Source organism: Gopherus evgoodei, chromosome 12 (assembly GCF_007399415.2).
Source record: "Gopherus evgoodei ecotype Sinaloan lineage chromosome 12, rGopEvg1_v1.p, whole genome shotgun sequence".
In the NCBI taxonomy this organism is placed as follows: Eukaryota; Metazoa; Chordata; order Testudines; family Testudinidae; genus Gopherus; species Gopherus evgoodei.
The window spans coordinates 2,570,454-2,582,628 of NC_044333.1; the positions used below are offsets into that span (position 1 = coordinate 2,570,454).

The 12,175-nt window shown below is 63.6% G+C and overlaps 1 protein-coding gene across 8 annotated transcripts in view; it reads right to left on the reverse strand.

Annotated features, from left to right (window-relative positions):
- The window catches only part of RIPOR1 (RHO family interacting cell polarization regulator 1), a 121,562-nt gene that overhangs the window by 38,450 nt on the left and 70,937 nt on the right, over positions 1 to 12,175 (reverse strand). The window contains exon 1 of one of the 8 annotated variants that reach the window (XM_030581184.1): positions 10,533 to 10,688. The exons of the other annotated variants lie outside the window; for them this stretch is intronic. Within the exon in view, the coding sequence (XP_030437044.1) occupies positions 10,533 to 10,551 (19 nt within the window). The 5' untranslated portion in view covers positions 10,552 to 10,688. Of the gene's footprint in view, positions 1 to 10,532; positions 10,689 to 12,175 lie in introns of those variants that run through there. 8 annotated transcript variants of the gene reach the window in all.

Consider the following 12,175-nt stretch of genomic DNA (forward strand, 5'->3'; position numbering starts at 1 on the left):
ACCATGCTGCATTGGGCACCCCACTCTGACTGCAGCGCCCTGTATTCACCACAGCTGCTCACACAGAACCAGCCCCGCCCCAGCTGTTGGCTTGGCCCAGCGTTCTCTGGGCTAGCCTGCCTGACCCCGCTGCACGGTCGGTCGTTCCCCCAGATGGAGGGCCCTGGCCCGGTAGTTAGGGACCCCGGCTGCCTGCTATCGTGGGAGCATTGCCACGCAGCGCTGAAGGGTTAACTGCCAGTGCTCCCACCGGCGAGCAGAGCCGGGCAGGACGGGTCCCCGATGCCCAGCCCGGGCAGGCTGCTAACACAGCCCAACTGCCTGGTCCATTCTCCAGCGCAGCGCCAGCCCCCTCCAGTATCTGGGGCAACGCTGGCCCAATTAAGCTCATTAAGGAGGAGCTGTAATCCCAAGCAGGCCGGCTCACCTGCAGGGCCCCAGATTACCTCTGGAGGCCGTTTAAACAGCTCACGGCAGAGTGAGCCAGGCTGCTGCCGCCCGCGGTTATTTACGTCCCAAGCTGCAGGGACGGGGGTCTGGGCATGGGGTGGGTCTGGCTCCAGACCCATCTCCTCCTCCAGGGGCCACGACAGCAGCATGGCTCCCACTGATAGGCTGCTGGCAGCCCATCATGCCCACAGCACAGCCAGCTGCACAGTTCTGGGCTGGGGTGGCATGAACCCACCCCCTGCTCCCGCAGAGCACAATGGGGCACAGCCAGTCCCCTCTCTTCTGCCCACCCCTTCTCCACTGCCCAGAGCAATGCCCCACACCCCCCCGCAGCCATTCCTCTACCCCAGGAGGCTCCGTCTGGCGCCTGGAGCCAGTGGACAGAGCCATTCCAGTTCTGCCTGCCCAGCGGGGCAGCCACATGCCAGCACTGCAGCAAGGGGCTCTGGGCTGCCCAGGGAGCCAGCAGCCCTTCCCACCGTGCGCTCCTTCCCCAGGCCAGGGCCAGAGCGGGAAGGAAGGCAAGGCCCAAGCCCAGTTACTGGATGCTATGAACAGTGGCGTGAGCCCCAGCCAGATGCCCGCTGCTGGCACATGCCCGGGGCTCTGCCCTGCTGCTGCTAGAGCCTTCTGGGAGTTCTGCCATACTGCTGCTACCCCCGCGCAGCCCCTTCACATGGCAGATCCTGCCATGCTCGTATCAGCCCAGACCTCCAGCACCAGGAAAGGGGGGTCCCCTCCCCTTCTCTCCCCCACTCCAGCATGCACCCCCAGCTCAGTCAGGGCGCCGCAAGCTTGGGCCCCCTCTGCCAGCTGCCTGGCCAATGTCGCTAGGATGCCCACAAAAGTCATTCCAGATGGGACTGCTGCTTATCACAGCAATCAGTGGGCTCCATTCTCCTCTGCCCCCAGCCGCCTGCTGTACCACTTACTGCCCCTTCCCCTCCACTGACACTTTAGGGCAGTGGCTGCCTCTGCTCCAGGTCTGTCCAGCACCGAGCACAGTGGGGCTGGGGCAGCTAGGTGCTCACAATGCAACCAGAAAATCCCCATCTTGCAACCCCTGCTGACCCTCTCCTCTCAGCTCTGCTTCACACGCACTGCACCTCCACCCTGCTCCATCCCCTGGCCCTGCCTAGGCCCTGCCAGCTGGGCCATATGCTTTCACTCCAGCTGCCCGGACATACCTCTCATGCCCAATGATTATCCAACTGAGCTGATGCCAGCTCGGTGGGGGTGGGAATAACCCCCAGGATGGGTGATCTCACCGGCTCCCACCTTCCCCCAACCCCTCCATCTAGACCTGGCCCTTGCCCCAGACTTGCCAGAGCCGCGCTCCAGGCTTGGCAGCCCAAGTGACATGCCATATGCACACCCTGGCTCCAGCAGGGCGCCGTGTGCACCGGGCCCATGTAAACGTGCCCAAGAACGGATTGCTGGCTGCGCTATGTCTGGCTGGGGCTGGGGCTGCCCCTAGAGCACTTGGCACCAAGCAAAGCATGGGCCAGGCATGTTTCTGGAAGGTATCGAGGCCAAAGCTCAGATCAAAGCACCTCAATATCAACACTGTTCGCCCTCCCATCTGCCCCTGAGCCAGCACAGGAGGGATCCAGCACCGGCACAGCCGCTGAGACAGCGCGGAGCCAGTCGGCTCCACTCTCCCCCGGCCGCCCCTGCCACAGGGCAGAGCTCACAGCCAGCCAGCACAGGGCTCCCACCAAGCTCTGCCAAGGAGGCAGCGATCCAAGCCACGAGCAGGTGCAGACTGCAGCCAAAGCCTGAGTCAAGAGAGGGCCCACATGGCATAGGAGAACCCAGCAGCCAGCCAATCCAGCAGGCCACTCAGGGCCTGATGGGTGTCAGCCTGTCCCCGTTTGCCACCAGTCAGTGGGACAAATGGGTACAGCTCAAAGCACCTGGAACTCTGACCCTGCTTTTCATGCCTCCTCCCCATGGCAAACACACTCTGCCCCACTTGGTGCACACGTGGGGCCAGGTCTCACAGAGAGGGCTGCGGCCCCGACAGGATTCTTCTCCTCCCCCCAACCTAGGGCCCCCCCAGCTCCGACAAGGCTCCCTCCCTCAGATGCCCACTCCTACCGCACCCTCTGGGGCTGGCACGCCCCCAAGAATACCAGGCACCGAGTGCCAAGCTCCAAGCCGAGAGTGTCCTCAGCTGCCTGGCGGCTCAGCCTCCAAGACAGACCCTGTTCCCCTGCTGGGAGAAGGGCTTAGAACCCCTGGGGTGGGTAGTCACACTTCCAGGGGAGGCCAAGGGGTTGCTGGGAGTTACACGGACACATACAGGGCTGATGTGGGACTGCATGGACAGGGGCCCTAGCGTCACCGGAAATGCCCCACAAGCAATGGGGGCATGGAGGGGGCACATTCACAGGGTCACCCAGCCCCATGCTCCTACCTTCCCATGCAGCGCAGCACCCAGGCCGGTCAGCACAGCAGGGCTAAGGGATCCTTTAATGCCATGTAACACCTGCAGCCAGTGCACCCCGGGCAGGGACTGCACCCCGAGGTCAGGTATTCCCCGTGGGGAGCCCCTCAGAGCGAGCCATGCTGGGGCTGCAATACAGAGGGGAGACAGTCTGTGAGCCGAGTCACACACACACAGGTGTGCCCAGCCAGGGGATCCCCCTGGCCCTCGGCTCCTCCAGGACTGGTCAGACACTCCCAGTGTTCGCACATTCCTGACATTGCAGAGAGAGTCAGTGACTGGTACTGCCGGGGGAGGGGCGGACACAGATGGCAGCCCCCGAGGGCCTCACTCAGCTCTTCCCAGGGGCAGGAGGGGGCTGGCAGTCAGACACCCCTGCCCTGCCCCGGGGCACAGATGCACACACAGGAGAGAGGGCACCACTGGCACCCTGTCACCAGCTCTCCCCCTAGCATTCAGAGAACAGACCCCAGCACCCACGACTCAGGGGCACCAGCCCAGCGCTCCATTCTGCCCTGCATATGCCCAGCACAGAAGTCTTCAGACACCACCTTCCCCAAGCCCCAGCGCCCTGATCACACTCCCGCTGGTGGCTGCCCACCCTGTGCCCTGCTCTGGGCATCCATCGCTGCCATGCCCAGGTGCCACAGTGGAGGTGATGGTGCCCAGTCGCAAGCCATGTTTGCGCTGTTCCCCAAGCCCACTGGCACCGAGGGAAGCAGAGAAGCCCAGGGGCCAGGAGTTGCTGGCACTCCGGAGCACTTCAGTTCTACACCCAGATGTGGCAGTGACAGCTAAAGCCTTATATGGCACCTGGGGCACAGGGTGGGCACTCGTGTCTCAGTCATAAGGGCCATCTTGGGCAGAGAGCAGGGCAGCAACAGGAAGGTGGGAACTAGGATGCATGGCACAGGCCGGCCTGGTCCCTCACCCTGGGGCCCCAGTGCTTCAAAAAGCTTCACACTCTATGGGGGTAAGTGTCCCTCCTGGGGGCTGCAGTCAGTTACTGGGGAGGCGGGGGTGGCAGTGTTGCCTAGCAGCCACAGCACTGGACTGGACTTGGGAGACCTGAGCTCTAGCTCTTGCTCTGCAATGGACTGCGGGGCAAGTCACTTCCCTGCTCAGCAGCAGATGTTACCAGCTGGTTGCACGGCCTCAAAGGGAGGAACTGAACAATTCCCCAATTATTTCTTCCAGTGACCTGCCTGGAACAAATGCTCCTCGTTTACAACCCCCAAGAGCTCCATGAGCTCTCCCCCAGCACAGAGGCATGGATAAAAGCCAGTTTCCTCCCCCTAAGTGTCAAGAGGAGACACTGTTCTGATGCCTGGTGCGTCATGGAGATGACTGGGTCAGGAAGAATGCTGAATCCAGTGTACTTCCCAGCTCTGGGCGGGTGGCAAAACCAGCTGGGTCAGTCTCAGCTGGTTTCTGTTTCCGACTCCCAGGCACTAACCCAGGCCTGCTGCAGCCGGATTTATCAACAACGCCGGGAAAGAGCCTGGAGTTTGAAATCCCTTCTTGACATGAAGGATTTTTCCACTCCCATGAGGATGTTCTGACGGGTTGGGGGGTGGGGAACCTCAGATCAGTCCCCCCTCCCACCCAGCTTCCCCTCTGCACACATGCCGCCTGCCTCTTCAGTTTCTGCGTTGCTGCTGCTGCCCACCCTCTGGCTGAGTGTGACAGGAGTTCCCCTACACGGTGACACACAAGTGAGATGGCACCATGCTCCCGTGGCTGGAAGTGAAACTGCACACTTGGCCTGGCTCCACACTGTCCTGTGCAGAGTAAACACACAGAGCTGGCTGGGAAAGGGGCATCTCCTTTCTGATCTCGCTAGTTTCAGCCATTCTAGAGGGGCCAAAGGCACAGCACCTCAGGGGCAGATATGTGTCCTGCGGCAGTGCCCTTGCAGCCCCCGCTGGGAGCTCATTGCCCCATGCCCCCCATGGCATGCTTAAAGAGACACTTTTGCTTGCATCACTCCTCCCAGGGGAAAAAGCTGGAGGAAGCATCCTTAAATCTGGGCCCTAAGCCTCTTGCCCATCTCAGCCTTCGCATCCTTGTTTGTGCAGCTGCACGGAGGTCAGCACAGCCCAGGATCTAAGCAATATACATACTCCAAGCCCCCAGGCCAGCCTCTGACGCAGCCCTGGGGACAGAGTATCCAGCGAGGCTGGCTGCCAAGAGCACACGACATGGTTTGCTGGAGTCGCTCAGGAACCAGAGCTGCCCCCCCTTCAATCCTGATAATCAGGATCCAGGAACTACTGCCTGGTCACAGAGGGCAGGAGAGTGACAGATCCCACCCTGGCTTCCTTGAGAGGAGCAACCCCCACACTTCCCCTCTCCAACGCACAAGATGGGGGCAGAGGAGAAAGTTCTGCTGAGTCAAAGAAGAGTCACAACTGCCTAATAAAATCCAGGCCATTATCAAGGACCTCAGAGGCCCCAGACACTCCCTCCCAGAGATGGGAGATGCTGGGGCTGTGGGCCCTCAGGAGCGTCTCCCAACAGGAGAGGGCCCCCGAAGAACCCAGAGTTTCCTTTGCCAGCGGGTCAGGTGTGTGCAGACATTGTGGGAGGCTGAGACGCAGCACCCCATGGCACTGTCTGGCAGGAACCCTCTGCCTCCCCCACGACCAAACTTTACCATATGCCCTCCTTCCCAGCTGAAAGTGGTGAGAGGCGTCTCTGCCATGACACGGGAAGACACACTCGCAGCCACTGGCGCTTGCGACCCCAGCTGGGCTCTGGGCATGATGTCACAAGCTCACAGCCACGGCATCAGTGGCCCACCCTCGTGAGCTCACAGTTCACTGGCCTGGCAGCGATGAGGGCCCGGAAGGGACTCCACCCAAGCAAGACACCCACTGCCGCGACCCGCTCGGACGGGGGGTTGACAGGAGCGGGTGCAGCAGGCAGTGCCCGAGGTCCCCACCCTCCTGTCGGCGTGGGCTTGTGGCCGGTCACTCAGGCCACTGATAGGGAGGTGACAGGAAGGGGAAGGAGAGCCGAAACTGAAGAATTGGCGGAAGTGCTTGTTTACCCCACCAAGCAGCTGCACAAAGGGGCACGCCAGGCCAAGGGCTGGGCCGCACACTGCACCACGCCCAGAGCAGTGCGCACAGGCTGGCAGCAGCCTCCCGCCCCTGGCACTCTGCTCTCCGAGCCCTGCAGCAGCTGGGCTCTGGCACTTGAGTGAACCAACAGAGACGGGGCCCTGCTAGCTGGGCCCCCGTCCCGAGCCCCCTCCCACTCCACTCTCTGCGACTGTCCTATAGCCACAGCCCCCCGCACCCACCCTGCTCCAAAACCAGCCTGGCACCCTGTGCTGTGACCCCCGACTGGAACCCCGACCCCCACGAGCAGCAGCCAAGGAGGAGGGTCTAGAGCCTGGCACACCGGGAGGGCCGAGGTGGCAGCAGTGGGGGACGGGATCTAGAACCCACACGGCTGCACATGGAGGGAGCTGCGGGGAAGAACAAGGTGGCAGCCATAGGGGGAGGGGTGGTTTCCAGATTGCCAAGGAAATGGTCTCTGTTGCTCAGCACTGGCCCATGCCCACAGTTGCCATGGCGATACTGTCTGTGTTTGCATCCGCTCAGCGAGTGGGTTTCCCCGTGAAAGGCAGCGCCAGCTGCACACACACACACATACTGGGGACTGCGCTCCGGCCCTTGGGGGTGCTTCTAGGTCCTGGCTATACCGCCTCTAACCTCCACCCACCCCTGCCCTGCAGCAGCCAGCCTGCCTCAGCCAACCTGCCTCGCCCGTGGGGCACTGCTGAGAGCCAGGGATTCCCCTCTGCCGGGACATGCACAGCAATCGCCCCCCCCCAACACCCCGCAATGGAGACAGACAGACAGAAAACCACATGTGCCTCCCCAATGGAGACAGACACCCGCAGCGCACCCCCCGCCCCCAGCCGATGGAGACAGACTCCCACAGTCCCCCCACCCCCACCCGCCCATGGAGACGGATACCTGCAGCCGCCCACTCCCTCAGCCAATGGAGACAGACACCCGCAGGTCCTGGCACCCCCACCAATAGAGATCGACACCCGCAGCCTCCCCCCCATGGAGATTGACACCTGCAGGCCCCCGCCCCCCAAACATTGAAGACAGACACCCACAAGCCCCCCCATGGAGATCGACACCCGCAGCCCCCTCCTGCCAATGGAGACAAACAGACGTGTGCCCATCACTCCTGTACAGACAGACATACACACTCCCATGCACCCCCCATGCCTGCAGTTGCCAGGAGATGTTTTCCAAGAGGTGACTTGCAAAGATCCCTGAGCAGCCCTGGGATCTGGGTCGGAGCCCTGCAGGCAGGCAGAGCTGCCAGCTCCCTGGGTCACAGAGCTGTCATGGAGCTGGCGTGAATCCAGCCTGGCTCATCCCCTCCCTGAGCATTGCCGAGACCATGCTGCCCGTCCGGAAGAGCCTGCCCTAGGAAAAGCTCCAGCTAAGCCTGCTCTCGGCGCGAGGGCAGGGCCCATGGAACACTACCCCCATCCCACCTGGGGCACCAGCCCCAAACGCCATCACCACCACAGGGGCAACCCAGCCCCTGCCCCTCCCTGGGCCCAGCAGCCACGGCACAGGGGGGACCCAGACCTGTGCTGTGCCCAGACCATCCTTCCAGAGGCTGAGCAGAGAGAGCTCAGAGAACTTCTCTGTCCCCACAGCTTACCCCGGCAGGGTGGGCTGGGAGAGGCACTGCCACCTCCTCAATGGAGCCCTTAGTATCCCCCCCACCCCTCGCCAGTCCCCCATCTCAGCCCACCCCACCTGGCTGGTACCTGGCAGTGGGCTGCCACTTGCTGTCTATGCCATGAAGCTGACACTCAGCACCGCTTCTGCTCTCTATACTCCCAGCTAGGGGCCCTGCTCATGACCCCCAGCCCCCCAAATGCACCTCTCCAGGCTGTGCAGGGGTCCCAGCATGGTGAGCAAGGGGGTCTCCTGGCTGAGGTGCCCAGCGGAGGGACAGAGTACAAAGGGCTATCAGTGGGCAGTGGGAGAGACCTACCCCAGCCAGCAGCTGTGCCAGCCAACCTCGTGGCACCACTGCAGTTCCCAGCCAAACCCCCACTGTCTATTTCAGGGCTCTCACTATCCATAATGAGCCGTTTACTTGGCAAAGTGACGGTAGGGGGAGGGGCTACCATCACAGTATTGACTCACCAAGTTGAGAGACCACAACACTGCAGTTACAGAAACAACGCTACGCCACAGAGCCACCGGGCGCTACGCCACAGAGCCACCGGGCGCTACGCCACAGAGCCACCGGGCGCTACGCCACAGAGCCCAGCCTGCCGGGCGCTACGCCACGGAAGCACCAGGCGCTACACCACAGAGCCACCGGGCGCTACGGCACAGAGCCCAGCCTGCCGGGCGCTACGCCACGGAAGCACCAGGCGCTACACCACTGAGCCGCCGGGAGCCCAACCCTCCAGGCGCTACGCCACAGAGCCGCCAGGCGCTACGCCACAGAGCCACCGGGAGCCCAGCCTGCCAGGCGCTACGCCACGGAGCAGCCAGGCGCTATGCCACTGAGCCGCCAGGAGCCCAACCCGCCGAGCCCTACGCCACGGAGCCGCCGGGCGCTACGCCACGGAGCCGCCGGGCGCCCAACCCTCCAGGCGCTACGCCACAGAGCCGCCGGGCGCTACGCCACAGAGCCACCGGGAGCCCAGCCTGCCAGGCGCTACGCCACGGAGCCGCCGGGCGCTACGCCACAGAGCCGCCGGGAGCCTAGCCTGCCGGGCGCTATGCCACGGAGCCGCCAGGAGCCCAACCCGCCGAGCCCTACGCCACGGAGCCGCCGGGCGCTACGTCACGGAGCCGCCGGGCGCCCAACCCTCCAGGCGCTACGCCACAGAGCCACCGGGAGCCCAGCCTGCCAGGTGCTACGCCACGGAGCCGCCGGGCGCTACGCCACAGAGCCGCCGGGAGCCTAGCCTGCCGGGCGCTATGCCAGGGAGCCGCCAGGAGCCCAACCCGCCAGGCGCTACGCCACAGAGCCGCTGGGCGCTACACCACAGAGCCACCGGGAGCCCAGCCTGCCAGGCGCTACGCCACAGAGCCGCCGGGCACTATGCCATGGAGCCGCCGGGAGCCCAGCCCGCCGAGCGCTATGCCACAGAGCTGCCGAGTGCCCAGCCTGCCAGGTGCTACGCCACAGAGTCGCCGGGCCGGGCGCTATGCCACGGAGGCGCTGGGAGCCCAGCCCGCCAGGCACTATGCCACGGAGCCGCTGGGAGCCCAGCCCGCCAGGCACTATGCCACGGAGCCGCCGGGTGCTACCCCACAGAGCCGCTGGGAGCCCAGCTCACTGGGCGCTATGCCACGGAGCCACCGGGCACTACACCACAAAGCCGCCGGACCAGGCGCTACGCCATGGAACCGCCGGGAGCCCAGCCCGCTGGGCACTACACCCACAGCCGCCGGGAGCTCAGCCTGCCGTGCACTACACCATGGAGCCACCGGGAGCCCAGCCCGCCAGGGACTACACCATGGTGCCGCCGGGAGCCCAGCCCGCCGGGGACTACACCATGGAGCTGCCGGGAGCCCAGCCCGCCGGGGACTACACCATGGAGCTGCCGGGAGCCCAGTTCGCCGTGCACTACACCATGGAGCCGCCGGGAGCCCAGCCCGCCGTGCACTACACCATGGAGCCGCCGGGAGCCCAGCCCGCCGGGGACTACACCATGGAGCCGCCGGGAGCCCAGCCCGCCGGGGACTACACCATGGAGCCGCCGGGAGCCCAGCCCGCCGGGGACTACACCATGGAGCCGCCGGGAGCCCAGCCCGCCGGGGACTACACCATGGAGCCGCCGGGAGCCCAGCCCGCCGGGCACTACACCATGGAGCCGCCGGGAGCCCAGTTCGCCGGGCACTACACCATGGAGCCGCCGGGAGCCCAGTTCGCCGGGCACTACACCATGGAGCCGCCGGGAGCCCAGTTCGCCGGGCACTACACTCACAGCTGGCAGGAGACTGACACACTGGCAGCGAGCTGGTGCATCTCCCAGGCCCAGTACCGGGAGCCGGTCCAGAGCCTTACATCACAGTATCCTGGCCCATGCAGCATCACTCCAGTGTCACGCACAGCCCCCTCCTGCAGCCAGCACCTGGCTGCCCAGCACAAGCTCAGCACCCCAGCCCAGCCATCCTGCCCCAGTCCCATGAGGCTCTAAGCACCTTGCAAACAACGAACGGGGCCTCTCTGCCCCCACAAACTGAAGTATGATTATGCCTAGTTTACAGTAGGGAAACTGAGGCACTGACCAGGCAATAACTCGCCAAGGCCACAGAGAAGGAGCAGACCCCAGCTCTCTTAATCTAGAAACAGGACCATCGTCCTTCTCTGGCTTGTCCATATCTCTAGGGAAACCTCAAGCCCCACACACACACTCTGGACCTACAGCGCAGGAGCAGGGGGGCAGGTCAGGTAGCACAGGGCACACTCCTCCTCTTGCCTTGTTTGCTCCTGTGTCCGGACTGAGTCACTAGACAGCGTGTGAAGAGGAAGCCCCCGGCCCGGGCTGGGCACCCCGCTGTAGGGAAGCCGGGGCATGGCGGGTTCGCAGGGCGGAGGGGGCTCTAAGTGGGCATGGTACCTTTGTATCTGCCGTTCATCCTGGGGCAACAGTGCCAGGGAGCAGCGGCTCCCGGTCCCCTCTATCACCGGAGGTTAAGCCATCTGGGGCTGCCTGCTGCAGCCAGCTCTGCTCCGCACTCCCCAGCCGGCTGAGCAGGGCCCAGTCTCCTCCCACGCTTCCCCTGCTCGAGGCCTGACATCACTGCATGGTTCCTGCTGCTCCCAAAGCGGTGAGTCAAACCCACGCCTCCGAAGGGAGGGGAGCGCCCCGCCAGCGCCGACCACATCGCCGCCATGGCCAGAGGGCTGAGACAGGCACTGATGGTGCCCCCCAGCCCTCCGCTGCTTGCTCCAGCCTCCTCCAGAGTATACTCTTCAACCTGCCCCCCCACCTCCCCCGCAGGATGTTGGGGCTCCGGGTAGAGTGCACACACCTGGGCACGGGCTCCCTAAGCTGGGTGCTTTCCCTTCCCCTAGTGCACAGCGCCGCCGTTTGGCGCCAAGCATGAGTGGGAAACAAGAGTGAAACCAGTCGAGCTCCCGGTGCAGGGCTACCTCATGGGAAGGCCACTTCCCCATTCCCCAGCACCCCTGAATTCCTGCCGCAGCAGCCAGGGCTGGAGTCTCTGTGAAAGCTACCATGGCTCTGCCCATCTCTGGTGAATGCCTCCCCTCCAAGGATCTCAAAGCACTTCACCCATCGCTGAGCCTCATAGCCTGGCCGGGGGTGAGGGGGGAAGTGGAGCACTAGTCTGCTTGTATTGGCCTGGAAAGCAAGGCACAGGCACAAGGGACTTGTCCAAGATCAGACGGGGAGCCAGTGCTGGTTTTCCACCATCTCTAGCCTATGTCTTGCCTTTCTCTGGGCTCGTCACAAGGGCACCGAGTGCCTTACCCGCTAATGAAGCAGCCTGCACGACCCCCCATGCAGTGCCCCGGTATCTAACCACGCGGCCGGCGTACCCGTGGGAGAAAGGAGGTCTTGATTACAGAACCAGCACCCCTGCCCCTTTAACCCAACAGCAGTGAGGAGCATTCCCCGGTGTGGCTGCAGGAGTGCGGACTGGAAGCTCTCACATGCTGCCTGAAAGGGGCAGGGGACTGGTTCTTTATACAGGTTCCTTCTCCCACCTGCTCCTTAGGCCCCAGAGGTAGACAGGTGCTAATAGAAACACTACAGCATTAACAGCAGTCAGACTAAAACGTGGCCAAATGCTCACTCAACTTCCCATCTGATCTCTCAGGATCACTAACTCTCCAATCAAGGGACAGTCTCCGGGGCCACCTGCCCTACATTGCTAAGGCAACACATGCAGAACACACAGGCCATCGTTGAAACAAGGGAAGGGCATAGTCCCGCTCTCCCCCAGGCCGAACACGCGACAAAATGATGGCACTCCACATCTCCACCCCCACAGTGAATCTGCAAGGGGAGCCGGCAAGGGGGCAGCTGCTTCTTTGTCTGCATTTCACGAACATCCTCTCCAGCACCAGGGAACGTTGCTGGGTTCTGTGCAACTTAAACGGGACCCTTTCCTCCAGGAGCCAACCGAGGCGCGGAAGTGAACTGGGTCTTTGGAAGTGCTCCTCATGGCAGGAGGGCGGGAGATGAGGGGAGGGGCAGCGACTGAGCCCACTTACCCAGCTTGTTGGGGAGACAAT